The 18887-nt window shown below is 31.9% G+C and overlaps 1 protein-coding gene across 6 annotated transcripts in view; it reads left to right on the plus strand.

Annotated features, from left to right (window-relative positions):
• The window catches only part of LOC126838810 (basement membrane-specific heparan sulfate proteoglycan core protein-like), a 141385-nt gene that overhangs the window by 44271 nt on the left and 78227 nt on the right, over positions 1 to 18887 (plus strand). For all 6 annotated transcript variants that reach the window (XM_050573529.1, XM_050573532.1, XM_050573534.1 and 3 more), the window contains exons 3-8: positions 5019 to 5239; positions 7645 to 7955; positions 8324 to 8486; positions 9298 to 9461; positions 9955 to 10137; positions 18086 to 18205. In XM_050573529.1, the coding sequence (XP_050429486.1) occupies positions 5019 to 5239; positions 7645 to 7955; positions 8324 to 8486; positions 9298 to 9461; positions 9955 to 10137; positions 18086 to 18205 (1162 nt within the window). The remainder of the gene's footprint in view (positions 1 to 5018; positions 5240 to 7644; positions 7956 to 8323; positions 8487 to 9297; positions 9462 to 9954; positions 10138 to 18085; positions 18206 to 18887) is intronic.

Genomic DNA, 18887 nt, shown 5'->3' on the forward strand with positions numbered 1-18887 from the left:
ACGTTTACAGTTATAGTATTCCAAACATAGCCAGCCGTTACATTATTGTGCCAATTTTGCAAAGATTTTAACTGGTATTTAAAATAACTATTTGCAATCAGGTTACAAGCCCTGTAATAATGAAAATTTATAGAAAATTATGGGAATGTTATTGATTTTTAAAATGTGTTGTGTAATACAAATTTTTATCAAAAACACTGGCTCGCGCATTAGGCCGTTCATTAAAGTTTAAATGAATCAATAGACACTTAGTAGTTCTTAAAACATTTTTCGGTGGCCAATGATTGGTCCATTAAATTTTAATAAATTGTTTAGTTCATTATGTTTTTTGCATAACCCGGTATTAGTCATAACATTTTAATGACTATGCATATTATAAAATTTATATTAATTTTTGTGTGAATTTTTTTGATTAAAGTATATGGCTTGCACTTTTAAATGATCTGACCATATGCATAATCGGATGTAGGCGGTCTTATGGGGTTCATGCTTCGTTCATCGAGCTAAGGCGTCGTTCATAATTGCTGTTATGTCACTCGCGCAATTACATACATGAGTCACCACACAGTCTTGGTGTACATGTTTAATTATTATTATTAATTCGCCTAAAAAACAAAAAAAACCTTAGTGTAATATATTTCAATAATTGTGGGACGCATGAAACTAACCTAAATTGTATTCAGTGCTGCTGTACGACTTAAGGACCACAAGAATATACCTTTAAAATATGTTTAACAGCAGTTCTCAAACCGCCTCAAAGCCGTTAAACATACCAATATATTATGGCAACCTATTTAATGTGTCATTAATTTTTATCTGAGAGTAAGGGTATGCTAAAATGTAGCGCAATGAAAAAAAATATATAACTAGCAACTGCAAAAAAAAAGTAAAAAATTAACAATAACCTTTATGCAACTGTTAATTTTTACATGTATATATTTCCATACCTAACAATAGTTCCAATTACAGTTTAAATAACGCCTCTGATGTTTGAGTCATGTTTTTTATGACCGTGCAGAAGTCAGATCTATCACATGCATATGTTTTATGATGTCGCATTAGTCTAGACGCGAGGTCTCTCCCAGAGTTTTTAGATTATGGCACTCCTGTAAATAATTTTCATTTAGCTATTACTTAATAAACGTGAACACAGTCGTAAAACGTTAATGTTGTGTTTGAATATTTCCACTGTGGGCAAGGCACAAAATGTATATTTATATATTCCATTACATTCACAATCAATTTTAAATACTTGAAAAAATGTATTGTATTTTTCAATACATAAGTCATTTACTTAGTGATAATTCAAATTATTTGTTTGCTTTATCAAATCTACTACCCTCAGTCCAATTTCTGATAATGCACCTAGAAGACTCAAAAGAAAATGGCCTAGATACCTTTTAAATTAATTTATATAAATATAAAAAAAACAATAATAATTTTCTAGTCTGATGGCACTGCTGAATGTCTTCCCATAATCACTATTTGTTACTCTTTTTCATCACATTTACTTAATGTACAAATTGTATAGATTGAAAATACATTTTTCTTAATAAAAAATAAAAAAGGCTTTATCAAAATTATCTTTTATAAGATTACTCTTTTCTTTTTTAAACAGGTGACAAACTTTACAAGATGTTTACAGTTTGTAATTTAGTATCAGTTTGGCCAGAAAAATACACTCTATAATTATTGATTTATGAATTAAATTACTATTGGTCAATAAAAATGTAGCGGGTAAACATTTTACAAACGGAAAATTGTAAACAGTTACACAATTTCGAGCTTTGTTCTACGTTTTTTATTTAATTATGAATAAACTATACATTTTTACAATTGTTATTGTAAATACTGTTGTTTTTTTTTTAAATTGTCAGAACCAAAATGCATGAAGGTATGAGGGAAATTAAGCTTTTTCAAGTGAAACCTAATCTCTCTGTACTCGATAATAAAAAAATTGAACTATATTTATTTATATAAAGTGGTCTTAACATTTTATAATGCGGTGTAGTTTATTATAGGAAGTTGACATATGCCCAAGCAGCACGCTGCTGTGTTTTTTAACCAGTTAATCGTTTGTTCGGGTGAAGGTCTACCGAGAAAACCCTTTACCTGAGGGACCAGACCGCATCAACCACTCAAGGCAATGAAGAAACTACTGAAATGCTCTTTTCAGTCATCAGCGATGGGCTCATCGGTTTTCCCTTGAGTTAATTCGATGTATATCATCTTAACTTCCATAACAGTTTTCTCGGAACTTAGTTTCGTTCCTACAAATTCAAAAACCGACCAAGTATTTTAATAGCAATTCGTGTTTAATTAATTATTATAAGCAGACCTAATTAGGTTATTAGAAACAAAATGTTCTCAGTGATGACGCATTTATTATATCCTAGAATGCGGTACATTTTTATTGAATTTGTGTCGATAGCCCATATAATATAGACCTTGGCTTGATAATATTCACAATTCAAATTTGAAACTGTTCAAAAAAAGAATTAATTATTTCGACAAATAATATTAACAAAGCAAGACCTATTTTCAATTAGGAGTTCATTAATTGTCACTTGCCGCTTCCATCTAAAAAAAAAAACACAATATTATAACCGTCTCTCAGTCGCCTCGTCATAAATTAGTACAAATTATACCTAAATGAGAGATAGCGTTTAAACGGCGCCTGGCAGGCGTCAAACTTATTCCGTTGCCAATGTAGACCTATCAATGATGCATAATAAACACTACAGGGTGTTGGTAAACGATTTTTTTTTTTTTTTATAGTTTAGTACTATTTTACCAGTAGCAAGTACTATTTTTGTAATTCTTTTTACTTAATTATGTGTACAACACTGTAGTAATATAAAATAAGTTAAACCACAACATATAGTGTAGTTTGTCACACCAACTCGTCTTACAGGAGAAGATTTTTTGACGGTGTTTAGCAGATTAAGTTCATAAAACAAGTAACTCGCGCGTGTAAAATTGTTGAATAAGATCCTACGGATTTAATCCATTCCCCAACGCCAATTGATCGAGGCCAATTTCAATGACTAAAACTATAAATCTTATGAAATAGTCTGTAAGGCCATAAACCTGGTCAGACGGACCACATCCTCTGAAAAATTACTCATTCGGGGAACGGAAAGTCCTGAACTGTATACAAATAAAGACTAAAGTACGAAATCACTTTCTAAGTATATGTTTTGAAGATTAAAAAAAAAAATGTAACTTCAATATGGCGTTAAAAGTCCGATTTTTTAGTTTAGTTTTTAAAAATATTTAATCGCTTCATTTTCATAGTTTTGTTAATAAATCTAACTAATTTTATAATAGGTAGCTAAATTAAAAATCGACCTTTCAGCCGATACGATTAAATCAGTTAAAAACTGTACTCGTTTATATTGATGGATTTTTACACCATTAATTAACGGTGAATTCAACTATCTATATTTTATCTCAAACATTTTGAGTATTACATTATTTGATGTATGTTATGTCAATATTGTAGGCGGAGAAAAACAAGTAAAACATTTTAGTGCACTTGGAAAAAAAAAACAATAGATAGGTAATGTGATATAGGTCACACGTCACACACCCTGTGTAAAATCATAAACTAAGACTTTTAGAAGTGCGTGGTTACTGCAGACATCAAGTTGAAGTTCCATTGGTGGATAGTTGAGTTTATTTATCCAGTTTGTGTGACCCGTCAAACGACCTAATTCATTTAAATAGTCATTTCAATACTCTTATAGCTTATTGAGTTCGTTTGAAGTAATTGAAAAAGTCAGTTAAATTGTTATGTTTCGTGTTTAATGAATCAATGTTGCGACTGCATAAGTGCGACGTGTAATCGATGATTGAAAACGATTAAAACCAATTGAAACTAAATCATATTGTGGTGGTTTAGACGAGGAGCCGCATGCTTCGTTTAAAACGGTCCGGGCATTAAGGTGTTTCTAAGAGTTTGTAACATTTTATTGGCAGTTGCTGTCAATTGTGCCGTTTATCTTAACTGTTCTCATCTAATGCTATTTAAATATAGTATGTGTAATTTTGCGATATATGAAAAAAAAAACAGTTTCTATTAATACTTACTATAAGTGAAAGATCCAACAAAATCGTATTTTATTATAGAAATGGTCCATCCTACTCTTAACCAAATGTGCAAGGCTTTTTGGTCTGATTTCCTAGAAGCGTGTTGAAAAGGGAAGGAAAAATCAGTTACCAATAAAGATATCATGACTTCCTTATGACATTTAATAATATTTTGAAATGCAGATTTTATGTGTAATTTATAATTTTAAATGTCTGCAATTTTTAATACGGCTGAGTGTTGTATTAATGATAATTTCATACTTGTTTATCTACCTGTATCAAGTCCCAAAGAAGAAAAAAACTATACACTGTTAATAATAAAAAATAAACACTGATAATGTGTTTGTATTTAAATAATACAATTATCATGGGGTCTGAAATATTTCAAAAGATCTTATTTCAAATACTTGTTTTAAAAATGTATACAGTGTGATTAGATGGTTAACGTTTGAAATTCTTTATATTATATGTATAAAAGAGCGCAATCTAGTGGCGGAGAGCACTTTTGAAAAGATTCAGCGTTTAATACCAGAGGGACCCCTGCGTTTTGTATAGCAACTCAGTTTGTAAATGCTAGTTTGACATATTTTCCGTTATAGTTACAATCTGTAGTTTAACTGTCATAGTATACAGTTGAGGATAAATTTAAAACTTTGCTAGTAATTATAAGTAAGTGAATAATCAGTGCCTAACCTAACCTAACCAGTTTTAATGAAAACTATATTATAGTCTCACTGTAGGTACAAATATCTGTAGTTTAATTTAATTTTTAGACCTTAAGTCCCACAACTGGTTGAAAAAGTGAAATAAAGAAAACGTTTGCATGCTTGCTGGGGAAAGTGCTTTTGCTATTTTTCTGGCTTGTCAACGTTTATCAATAGTACTATGACTAAAAAATATTTAACATTTGTTTTTTTTTTCCACAGACTGACAACGATTTAGTATTTGAAGACGCGGACCAACTTGAAAAGAACATCTTATATGATAAATGGCATGACAATATACACAATAATCTTGTAGATATTGTCCATCAGTCCATAAAACGGGTTAAGCGAGACCTCTTCGGGTTTTGGTCCGATGCTGACGATTCAACTAGCACAACATCTGCCAAAACCACCGAACAATCAGATTCCACTTCATTGCTAAGGTGAATACATACGATTTTATCATATTTGTTATTAACATTTTAGAAAGCTTGGAAAGATTTTAAAGTTTGCCAGAAGCGGAGTTTTATCCTTAGGGTAGATCTAAGACGTACATTAATAATAAGGAGCAATCGTTGAAGAAAAAAGGAAGTAACAACTGCCTCCACTAAGTGTTCTAAAGTGCACTAAGTAGTTCAATTATAAAAAAAAAAATTTTATTTGAATTAAATATTAACAATTTCTTTCATATGCATTGATGTATAATTGATAACATGAATTTAAATATACATACAAAATTATGTATAGCAGTACGTTTTAACTTCAATGCAGAGCCGAGGTATTGTTTTTACAATGATGGGTTTTTATTTTTGTGTCCTAACCGGATTCACGATATATTCTAAACCACTGAACCAATTTATTCTTGTAGCAAGTCTTTTGATCAAAAACCGTACCTGGAATGTACCTTAAATAGGTAAACAATTTAAAAAGTTTACCCCATTCCCTTCAAAATCGAGAAAAACACTAAAGAAGCTTAGATATTTGTCAGCTTAAAACTACGGCGCTATAATTTTTTTTGGTATCTAAAATAAGTGGAGTCAGGGCATAGTGGGGTCGAAGCATAAGGGGGAGGAGGAGATTACAGGCCTACAGACATTATATTATAACTGAAAGTTATAAATCACTTTTAAATCATCTTTTCGATGCGTATTTGATAGATGTACAAGTATTGTCTAATATTTCCTAAACATTGAAAGTTATATACATGTATTAAATAATGATAGCAACACTGTATAGATGTTTCATAGCAGTCATATTATATTTTATCATCCAACGACCACAACCATCGATGGTGCTAAATTGCCTACACCAAACGCCGTTTGAACAATTAAGTTTTACATTTTCCCCCCGTTTTTTTTTCAAATGTAAAAATAGTCGAAAGAAAACCATATGGCATAGTAGAATACTTTTTTCCATAACATTCATAATGTGTAATAAATAAAATTTGAATTTTATCTTAAGACAGTGGCAACGATCTTCTTTATCGGCCACCCTAGTCCTACGCTTCCATAGAGCTCGGTTTTCTACAATCGCCTCCGCTATCATCATATCACTCTGTATTCCGTCCACCCATCTTTTTTTTGGTCTTCTTCTTCCTCTTTTTCCCTCTACATTCATCTTCATAACACCTCTCACTGCCTCTCTCTCATTTTCTCCACAATTGATGCGACTCCTTGACTGCCCCTTATGTATTCATTTCTTATTCTATCTTCCCTAGTCACTCCACTCATCCACCATAACATTATCATCTCCGCTACACTCATTATCTGTTCCGTTTTCTTATCTACTGCCCAACATTCCAACCCATATAACATTGCTGGCGTCACTACCGACCTATACAATTTACCTTTCAATCTTATAGGCATCCACAATTTATTCTATTTTTTCACATCCTCCTCGTACCCACCATTTTACTTCATCATCACCCATCTGCCTTACCTGTCTTACCCAATAACCTTCAACAAAATCAAACACGATGGTCTCCGTTTTACTCCTACTAATCCTCAGTCCTTTCCCTTCAAGCGCCTCTCTCCGCTCTTAAAGGCTCTCACCCAATTCTTTCGGACTTTCCCACACTAACACTACGTCATCCGAAAACATCATAGGCCATGGCACCTCCCCCTGAACAAGTAAGGACTCAACGCTGAACCTTGACGCACACCTACTCTTACACTAAAATCTACAGTTTCTCCACACACACACTCTTGTAATTGCCCCTTCATACATTTCTTCTATTACTTTCACATACACCCTCGGAAGTCCTTTTTTCCTTAACGTCCACCTCAAAACCTCTCTGGGAACAACTCTATCATATGCCTTTTCTGTATCTATAAATACCATACACAGTTTTCTTCTTTTCTCTCTGTACTTTTCCACTATTTGCTTCATAAAAAATATTGGTTCCATAGTTGATTTAATAATATTATAAAATTACTAAACATTTACCTTTATTTAGTGTTTTCAGAGCTCTATTAACTTTTGAAACTTAAATGGTAACGTAAATACCGTATATTTAACCAACTTTAAAATCAGAATAATTTACTGAACATTTTAACTGGTCGATAGCTAGTTGTGGATAATTACTTTTAATGTTATTAAAGTTTAAAATGTAGAACAAGACGAGGAGTGCGTGGTATCATATTGTAAAATATTAACTAAATGTCTCTAATAAGAAAAAGTACAAAATTTTATGATGAAACGGGTATCTTATCTTTAATAATTACTCTGCATCAATACAAATCAATGAAGAGTATAAAATGCATTTTTTCCAAAACACATTTATTTGAATATATATATAATATTTATTTGTATATATATTTTTATTTTTTATTTTATTTTAATTGCTTAGACATGTACGGACAACAGATGACATTAGCACCACTACACCCGCAGCTGTTTCCACTACACAACGAGGGGATACTTCTATGACTGACGACGAAGACGATAACAACATCAATTCCGGCGATGGAGAGGGTTCGGGAGATACCGAAGACAATCATTCAGCGCCCAAAACTGAAAACAAGAGCACAACATCTCTGACGAGTCCGTTTACGACCACGCAGACCTCAATTCAAAATATCACTACTCCTATTGCGTCGACAACCACTACCACGACTTCGACAGTTCCCTACGACCCCTTTGCCCCGTCACAAGTTTTGAGTAATTAAAACATATAATATTAAAAATGAACTAGGATAACCAAGTTGGACAGGTGAAATTGTAGTCGCACTTGTTCGATTTTGTTGCAGTTTCTCCTTAGTTGAGTTTATCTTAATTATTGAAAAATACACCAATATCGTAAAATGTATCGCGTCGATATAGTTTAGAAAAGTTGTGTGGATCAGAATGTATGTAAACGGGTGGAAAATTGGCCAGAGAATAAATTCGGAATGTACATTTATGATGAGTGCAGCGGAGAGGACAAGATAAATAATATATTATAAGAGATAGAAAATATATTATAACATAAAACAATGTTTTCTCTACTGCACACCAATTTAATCTGTACATTTAATTTTTCATAACAGTCATTTATCGTGTGTACATGACCGTCAACGAACCATACATCAGCGATTATGCGAATCCGAGCAGCGAACCCTTCAGCTGGTTAGCCAACAACTTCAGTTTAGCGTTGAACGAGGCGTTACGATCTTGGACAAATGATGTCGAGCCTCGGGTGGTGGCAATCAAGTGAGTTATTCAAAATACGAATAATTGAATTATAGCACTTAAATCAACGGTATTATCAGGGACTGTGCCAAAAAAAAGAGGGGGCAAGGGAAAATGGAGTAAGTTTCCTAAGGCCGAAGAAGTGACGTAAAATTAAGGGGCACCAATTTTATAGTAATTTAAATTACTTGTACATTTATTCTTAACATTTTTTTAGTAACTAATATTTTAGAGAGAGAACTCAGAGAAGCAACTTTATTTCAAAAAAAATCTAACGGGCTGCCTAAAACATAGGTTGCCATATACGACACAGCTGATACTTAATCAATACGATGGTACATAACAATAATTAACAGTGATGGTAATAGTAGTACAGATAAACATAGATAGACATAGATACTTTAAGACAAAAACGAATAAGTGAATAAGTGAATAAATAGACAAATAATTCAATAGATACACGATTGAATAAAAATTAAAACATTTACGTAGAATACAAGTGGAAATTGTTTATGTATAATGTGTCCTTCAGGACTAAAAGAAGACATATCTCACGTAGGTCGTCGACTGCTAGACCGTTCCCTTTGAAGAATGACACTAGCAGCGACGAAACCGTTCCTCTGGGCCCAAACCGCAAACCAGTGACTTCCCATTGTTCTACTAAAACCTTTTTTAGTCGTCAAAACCCAAGAAACATTGGATTAAGGTTGTGAAGGCCACACAATTGTTATGCAACGTAAACTGATCATTTTCGTTTAATCCCAGAAACTTTTATAAAATATAAAAATTGTCCATCTCAACTTGCTAAAATGTTTTAAATTTTATTTTTCAGACCGAGTGCAGACAATTTCCTAACAGAAGTCACTGTAGATATTGAAACCAACGACCGTCAACCACAAGAAACATTAGAAACGTTCCTTAAGTACTTCATTGATCATTCAAGAAATTATAACCCTAGTATAACGGTCATCGATAAAGGATTTCGCGTGGTCAGAGGTAATATAATCATATGATAGTCAATTAAGTACTAGACGTGTTATACAGTGGACTGATGGCGCGGCCGTGAAAACGATTGAACAGAAAACCCTAATTTATATGTATTTTGAACAAATAACTCAAATATTTATTAGTGGTTGAAATTAAATGTACAGGAAATTGTTTTAGATTGATACATTTACCTATCAACATATTATTGAAGTTAAATGATAAATGTTATAATCATTTAGTCGGCTAAGCCTCTTTCTGACCAAAAGACAACCCACATTTGCTTTAGTATGAGCTTGAGTAAAAGTAGAATTGTGTCTAATTTTTTTTTCTTAGATATAGTTCCATAGATAATATTTTTCTATTAACATGTTGAAAGTTATTATTTTGCTTTCAATTTTTTTTTCAAACACGGATTAGCGTTTTAATATAATTTATTATTCTTTTTTTTTTTTTTTTTATAGTTTTTATTATTATCATTTATTTTTATTTTTTTTTACAAAAGCATTCGCCGGTAGAAAACATAGATGCTACCCAGGTGACAAGCTTTGCGCACCTACAGATACTTGTTTACCGCCAGAGGCTACGTGCAATGGTAAGCTCGATTGTCCAGACGGGTCAGACGAACAAAATTGTCCGACAACAACTACATCTAGACTGCGTACAGCTTTGAGCAGCTTTAACAGCAGTAAGTAGCCAAGCACGAAACTAACTTTCTATTATGTTGTTCTAGCGGGGTTCATGTAGTTTTATTAGTACAAAATGAGAAAACAATTCCTAAGGAAAGTTTTGGAAAATAGAGATAGATACTTATGAGCCTATATTTATTATTAATAGTAGAGTTCCAAAAACTTCAAGTACTACAAATATATTTTCTCATTAAACACTATAGAACGTTAAACATGAAAACTTGACCTTTGTAGCTAATAGTTTCTGAGTTGTTTCTTTGTAATACATACATTGTATTTTGTAAAGTTCAGAAGAGTGCCTAAATGGACCCTCGTTTGTCTTGAAACTAATTGAGATCATCTTTCATTGTCCGGTGTTTCTAAAACTATTATTTAATAATTTTTTATGATGTAATGACATGCCATAGATATCAAGAATTAGTGATATTATAATTATGTTATAAATTGATAATAACATGTGGGCCTTTAAACAAATTATAGTTCCATGTTTTCACTAATTATTTCCTGGAATCGCCTTGCTGTCTATTTCCTCGATTTACGTTTTATTTATTTTTTTATTCAGATGCTTATTACTCGAGTTGATTAAGAGTTTCCGTTTTTAATAAAGATTTTTTTAATACTTGTTTCAATTTTTTTTAAAACAAGCTTAAATAGAAAATGTTACCAACAACAGTAATCTTTAAACTCTTTGTTTTCATAATGTCCTGCAACTAAATGGATATTATTCAGCAAAAGAAAAGTAAATCCACCGAATAACAGTTTATTATTTATTTTAGTAGTAATTATTTAAAATCATATTGCAATATAAAATACTAATGCAATATCTTAAAATAACACAAGCTTGTGCCCGCTGCCCTCTGAAGGATTTAGATAAATTTGTATACAATTTGTTTTTTATTATAATTATCAAAAGTCAAATTTATAACTTATGATTAGTATTTTTTATTGGTACATTTCGCCTATTAAATTGCACTCTGTAAACAAAGTTTTCCTTAAATAATTAAATATATGTATGAGATATATTTGACAGTAAATAACACATAACAATGTGCACACAAATTGTTAACTGTTGTACGAAATAATAATGTCGGTAAAGTGAAATAATTGTTCTGGAATAAAAAAAAAAAAACTATCAAATTAGGTTTAGAATTATGATTTAATGTGCACCATTCCTCTTTGAAACCAAGTTGCTTTAATTTAAAATAAATTTATTGTAAGCTCAAGTAAGTATAAAGAACACACAATTTTCGAATAATAAAAAAAACAAATTATATATTACTAACACGAACAAACGCATTACGGAAATTGATTAATTGACAAAAAAAAATAGTTAATCATTTTGCATGAACAGCATGACCGGTTTTTGTTTACTCTAATGTTTTAGTAGTTGTAATGCATTGGAATGCAATCTATGGAATGCATTAGAATCCTTAATTAAACTTTTACCATATGAAATTTGAGCTGATCAATAGAACAATGTGAAAGCAATTAGTTGTAAATGCGATACTCGAAATAATGTGCTTTCATTGGTTCAATTATGTATCATTCGTTTTCGGACCGCTTAAATTGAGTAAAATCTATCTAGTCTCTAAATTTAAGCCACTGAATGTATTCAGTATTAATAAATACATGTAGCTGTGTAACTTTTGATCAGTTTACATTTACATAGTATACTATCAATTATTCAGATTATATTATCTGTAATTTAGTTAAAATAAGGGGAAAACACAATGAAGAGTAGTGGCCGAAGCTACATGATGATGATGATGATGATGAAGGGGAAAGCACAATAGTGATTATAGTAGGGGTGACACTTTGTTTTTACAGTTTTACACAATAATATAAAATGGGGTTTTGTTAACACACGGCAAAGCGGAGGGGGGAGGAGGTAAGAAAAACCGGCCGTCGATGAACATGTTGGCCAAAAAAAAAACAACGAATTACCCACGCGTTTTGAAAAAAAAAACACTAGTCTTGTTGTTAAGGTAAATATTTAGAAAAAATAAAATAAAAGCACCGCGTGATCTATGGAAACTTCAACGGCGGTAAATATCGTGCGTACGATACTGGCATTAAAAATATGATTTTTCCCGTCCAATAAATCTGCCGGCCGACCCACATAAACAACCGCAAATTATTACTGCCATATTTTTATTATGTCCCGCGGCAAGTTGTAAATATATATGTATATATATATATTTTTTTTTTTTGCTCTTTCGCTAGCCTTTGGAAATTTCAGACAAACCAGAGTTGAGCGCATTCTGCGAATTCCATCAAAGACTATAACGCGACCGTAAGAGCCAAGAGGGAAAGGCAGAACGTGAGGACGCCGACGTGTGTTTATCTTATGCAAAATAACTCGTGTTTTCCGATTTATACAATCGTACACAACTCGGTCGTGTACCGACAATCAGCCATCGTACACCGTTCGAGTGTAAATCTTTTTATTCTTTCACGTTCAGAATAGAGTCCAATACGAGGATAACAATCACAACGCAACAACAAATTTTCTTTTTCTAGGACCAGGGTTGCCAACCGACCGGTTTTTGGCCGGCCTAACCGGTTTTTTAATACCTAGGTCGGCTGCCGGTTTTGCATCAAACCGGCCATATAAAAAGGCCGGTTATTTTATTTATCATAAATAAATGTATGTTGTCAATGATTTATCACTATACTTTATTATTCTTTTCTACCAAGTTGTTAATGCAATAACCTTTTTTGTTGTCATATGGTAGGACTGCACGACTGCCCAGTGTCGAGCTGCCGACTGACAGCAGCTGATTCCAGACGTACATGTCCATTATTCATAAATAATATTTGATAATGACAAAATAATAATGATTAGGTATACATTTTATCTGTATGATAATAATTTTGTTATTTCTAAATGTTATAACCAATGTAAGTTCAAAATATTTTATATTTAACATATAAAATTTATTTAAAGCCGGTTATTTTAAATTTGATAGTTGGCAACCCTGTCTAGGACTGATTAAAATTGTACTCTTTGCTCGCGCCATACGCGTTTGTCTCGCTAATTCTATTCAATTAGTTATACTCTAACCGTACGCTCGTTAAAATTCAGCTTGTTGACCGCCATCGAAACGACTATATTTCCATCTATTGTTTTTATTATTTCAAAATTACCACCCTTGTGTAAAAACCGATACCCGTGATTTTTTGTAGTTCCAAGATATGTTGATGTTTTTATTTCGATATTCGTAACCATTTAAACGATCAAGTACTTGACGAAAAATCGTACGTAAAACTATAAAATAGTAAGAAATACCACTGACTGAATAATAACCATTGTTTGTTTTCGATTGAAAATTTACATTGATATACGAGAGCAATTTAATTTGTCTAAGTTAACTATCGATTATTCGAAAACATGTATTGGACGATTTTTGTGTGTACACTGAATACTTAAACATGTCAAGTAGAAACTAAATACCAGTCGACCTATGTTTTTTCCGCGTTCGGATTTACCGTTGTAAGCCATAATATAATATTTATAGTTTTACTTTGTCTCCGTTCGAAAACTGTGAGAAATAATTCGCGTTAATAATAAATTATTATAATTACTTTTAAACTATTTTGGCTTTAGGCTTGTTGTCGACAAAATACCCCTTTTATTCTCACCAATAGTACGCTGATGGTACTCTGTGAACGATATAATATTATACAAACGATCTTATTATGCTCTAATAACAGCTTTGCTGTACACATAGTCTAGGAGATCAAAATGTAAATCACTCGAGATTAAAAAGAAACTGGAGCGCGACACACGCAATAACTCATCGCGGTTATATGATTTATATGTATGTGCTGTATTCATAATCCCCCTAAGGGTATGGAGAGGTGTCACTTTGAACTCAGCCGACGGTATAATCGTAATTGGAGAACCTTCTAAATCAACGTCACTTAATGGGGCAACGATCGCAATTATGACTTAACTCGGTATTTGTATTTTTTCGTTGAACAATTAGGGTTGACTTGTGTTGCCTCTTCCGCTGGACTGTTGTCTCGAAAACACCTAAACCGCTTTTCCTCAAAACAGAATTTAACCTGCTGTGTTCTCATTCTACCACACGATATAATAGGACTCGATACAACTGTTTCGATTCACTCGACTGAATTAGTACAATGAAACACTGTTTTTTAAGTTAATTCATCACTGTAGGCTATATGTCATTTTGATATTAAACCCAATTGTTTCGGGGTTTAGAAAAAAAAAGGTTTCAACCTGTCTACGTCCAAGATTGAAACTTTTGTTTAAATTATAAATTGTTTATAATACGTTTTACATGGTAGAGTTGAAATAAGTTTAAAAAAGTTAAAACAACTTTAATATTTTTTTAAATTATGTATAAAATAAAAATATCGACTTATTATCTGTTATCATAAGACATCTTTTTATTTTGTTATGATTCGTGAGAAATCAATAAAATAATGTAATTATTACTGATTTAGTGGTTTAGAAAATATCGTGGGACCAGCAATAATGTACTTAAAATTTAATATCAAGTCTTGTGCAGGGTGGATACGATAAGGGTTGATCGTCTGTCGATAAAAATGTACTGTCATAGTTACCCATATATCGTAATTAACAATTAATAAAAATATTTCATTACCTGATGACTGTTGATTCACTCGCACATAGCAACCTAAAAACTGACTACGGCCAAAGTGTAAATTTACCCTATTTTTGGTGGTTTTCCTTAATAAAAAAAAAATTTGACTATAGATCTTTGAGAAAATTGTATATGTTATAGTTCCATTTTAGATCTACCTTCGGTCTAATTTTCAGATCTAAATCTCTAAAACATAAATAAAAAATAAAAACACATCATGGTAAAAACAATACCTTCTCAGCTCCGCACCGAAGCTAAAAATGTAAATATATAATATCTATTTATTTTTATAAAAAAATAATCGATTCACATAATAAATTATTAAAACATTACCTAGGTAAAAAATACGTTTATTTTTCTTAAAACACATATTTAGGATTAAAAAAAATGTGTGGTAAAGAGTAAAAGATTTAAAATTGTTTAATGATAATTTTGATGACATTTTTTTTTTTAATGGTGTAGTTTAAACATATTCACTAAAGTTAATTAGGATTTTTGATATTATTGGCGTACCGAATTAACTCTAAATCAAGTTTCTTGACACGCGTTTATTTTTTGAGGCCAGTCCATTAGCCATTTGTCGGCTATGCATATAAAGCGATTTTTTCATTTCATGCACTCAATAATAATATGTATGCACATGTGTATTGTTTGTTTTTCATTAGTCGAGTATACGTCTTCAATTGTTTCTCGATCCGCACAAATCTACTTTCTAATTCATAGATTTATTTAACTAGATAAACACACGCTAATGAGTGTCTTTATATAGACAGCTAGGAGGAAATTTAAATTTTTATATTGTAGTCCGCTCGATATATGAATACATGTAGTGTACTCGACAAATGATGTGCAATTACATATTGTTTGCTAGAACACCAGCGGCATTACACGCTGGTGTATGTACAGAAAGATATTATAACAACATATATTTGCTTTTGGACAAATAAATATGCCAAACTTATGTCATTGTTTTTTTTTATGACGGGAAATTTAAGAATTTTATTTTTATTTTTAAACTCTGGTTTTACTATTGTTTATTAAGTTCTATTTACAGTTTAAAAACGAGTTCAGAAAAAATATTTGAAACCATGTAACCATTTATCATTGTGTATTAGAATTTTTTATTTTTGAGAACTTATTTGCGATAGCATTTTTATTTCATAAGAAGTTTTTTTCGATTTTTTATATCTAAACGCATATAAAAAATGTGTACTTTATAATACTTTACTTAATCAAATTATTAGTAATGTATTTTACAAAAACTTGAGGAGTAATTAAAGTGGCTAAAATTAATAACTCGGCTAACAAAAAACTCAAAAGTAAGTAGAATAATAAAATTAAAAATCGTATTAACATCAATATAATTACTTGTAGAGAATGAATTTAAAAAATCAAAAAGCTTTTAAATTCGAAAAATTTGAACTTACAAAAGTAATATTTTTCAGTTTTGTCTTTTTGATAATATAGCACATTTTTTAGACTTAACAATTGAAGAATCCATCTTATTTAAATCCGGGTGCTGAAAGTTCCACTCCCAGCTGTGTAGCCTTATACATAAAACAAGGCAAACGCTTATAACTGAATTTATTTAAACTCTAAAGCTATTGACATGAATATACATTTTAACAACTGACTTTATGTTCTCGAAAAAATGTACTGTATCCAAGTATGAATAGCAAACCAAACGGTTTTTGATAACTACACTTTTAGTTTATCTTCTATTTCATAACATTTAGCGTCTTGTATATTATTTTATAACTATTATAATCTTACGAGCAGAACCGTGTAACATTAATATTTATAGTACTGCTAAACTTTCGAAAAATTTAAATAATGTAATAAAACATAACATTTAGTCGCATTGAAAAAAAATGATATATGTCTGTTGTAATGAGGACATTTTGACCACGTCACACGCACTAACCAGTTACGATCGTTTCTGCCTTTTTTTTTTTAATAAACTTGTACTTATTATAAAATACCACAAGCCGCATTGTTTGACTTAAACGAAGAAACAGTTCGATTTGTAATTATTTTTGGTTAAGTATTATACAAATACTTACTTTTGACTTAAATAGATGCTCCAAGTATTTGCTTAATTGCCAATTAGTGATACCGAATAACTTGGTAGTTCCACACGTAGTATAACATTTATTTTGCCTCGCTTGATGAATAATATTGTTTAATTTCTATCGAACTTTATCGTTTTATGTTTTTCTGATGACAATTAACAACATTCAGCAGAATTCATAATTGAACTTGTCAGTATTATAATTATATGTCTCAAAGTCAAACGTTGCTAGTTTAAAGTAAACAAACGCACGATCAATGTAAGTATGTACTTGTAATAATCATCTCGGTAGCAAAACGATCAGAGTTTGCCATACATTATTGAAACTACGTATACAAGTGGTGTAAATCATAATAGTAAAAAGTATTAAACCGAGATTATGTTATATTCTGGTTTATCAAAAACTTTCAAACTATTCATACTGTGTTTCAGTCAAAATGTTAAGTATTCACCTTTGGACCAACTAACGAGCATACAAAATAATTTATTCTTTGCACTTCAAATATTTTGGTTGCTAAATTTAACCCATTTAAAAGGGAATAAGCTGAACACAAAACTCACATAATCCAAAGCATGGGAAAACGAGTTGTCACACTGTCTTATTGGATTTTTGACGGTGAATCCCAATATGTTGGAGGCTAGATAACATTGAAAATAGTGATTACTATCGAAACTTACTCAAGTTCCCCGGAAATTCTAGTGGTATTTAGTTGAATCTATAATTTCTAAAAGATTTAATTTTTTTTAAATAATAGCATGTAGTTGAAATTCTAAGCTTATTTATGCAGAAATGAGAAATTCCTTAACGGTTCCTCAATCGTTCTGCAAGTTTCTTGATCCAGGTCTACTTTAGAGAAGTACCTTTTTATTTAAATATGTCATGTAGACAATCCAAGCTGACTCCCCAAATTTTTGGGATGTGACTTTAAAGTGTTTAAAGGATAAGGGGGGAGGAGTAAAGCGGTGACCATTTCACAGCCTTAAAAAATGACACCTCAGCGTAGTGGATAACGACTTTACCATAAACCCGCGTGGACATTTATTTAGAGCGAATTACTTGATTTATTTTTAAACCGTTTTCTAAAATATTGGATGGCGTTTAAATTTCATTACATTTTGTAATTAAACGTTCTAAAACATACAATGCATACATTACAACAATATAATTAAGCCTTGAAGCTAATCAAGGCTTTTCGTTGTAACAAAGTTTGTCATAATCAAACGTCGTTTGTAATGTTTTAGCATGTGCACCCGGCCAATTCCAATGTGACGGTGGCAGGTGCATTTTGAGTTGGAGACGGTGCAACGGTGTTGAAGACTGTTTGGACCGGACGGATGAGTTGGGTTGTTCTCGGACTTCTGGTAAGTGTTTTTTTTTTTTTTACTACATATATCTTAAATGAATTACTCGCCGAGCTTGTTTCTTGTGCCGCGCGTTTCCGGCCTCGAGGCGTCGGAGGTTCTCGTCTTGAAGTGAAAAGTAACACTGCGCCGAAAGTCGCCCATGTTTGTATACCGGAAAAACTGGATTGTCAACGAAGGGCCATGGCTCCTTCTTGTAGGCTGTGCACTAAGCGCACAAACAAAGTGACATTTATTGTGCCCCGAGGCGGCATTTCGCTGCAGTGTTTACACGACAAACCGTTGATTTGTAACACGGGCTTGGCGGTAAAAGTTTAAGGCTCGCGTATTTATTTAATCCTCATACTTAACTCTTGATGAGTATTGTTGGCTAAATCTAATGTGGGTATATCTTATACACATAATCGTGACCGTCGGCATTGCCGTGACGAACTCCAAAGTCAATAAACCCCAGGGACAAGATAATCACCACTGCTGAGCCTATTTTATGTGATGATGAGTTTTGCCTGCCATTTTTTTAATACTTTTAAAATGAGACGTTTTTTAATAATGACCGTGTAATATCAAATGATGGATCTTTACTCTTAAGTAGCTTTAGAATCGTCGACCACGACTTCCCCGGTGAAGTAACTCGAAGTCCTGGTTATACCGAACCTAAAAAAATAGGAATATAAACAATATA

Source organism: Adelges cooleyi, unplaced genomic scaffold (genome assembly GCF_023614345.1).
Source record: "Adelges cooleyi isolate 19-005CV unplaced genomic scaffold, UGA_ACOO_1.1 ACOO_flye_CR_arks_rails_tigmint_CR_PRNA_30, whole genome shotgun sequence".
Lineage (NCBI taxonomy): Eukaryota > Metazoa > Arthropoda > Insecta > Hemiptera > Adelgidae > Adelges > Adelges cooleyi.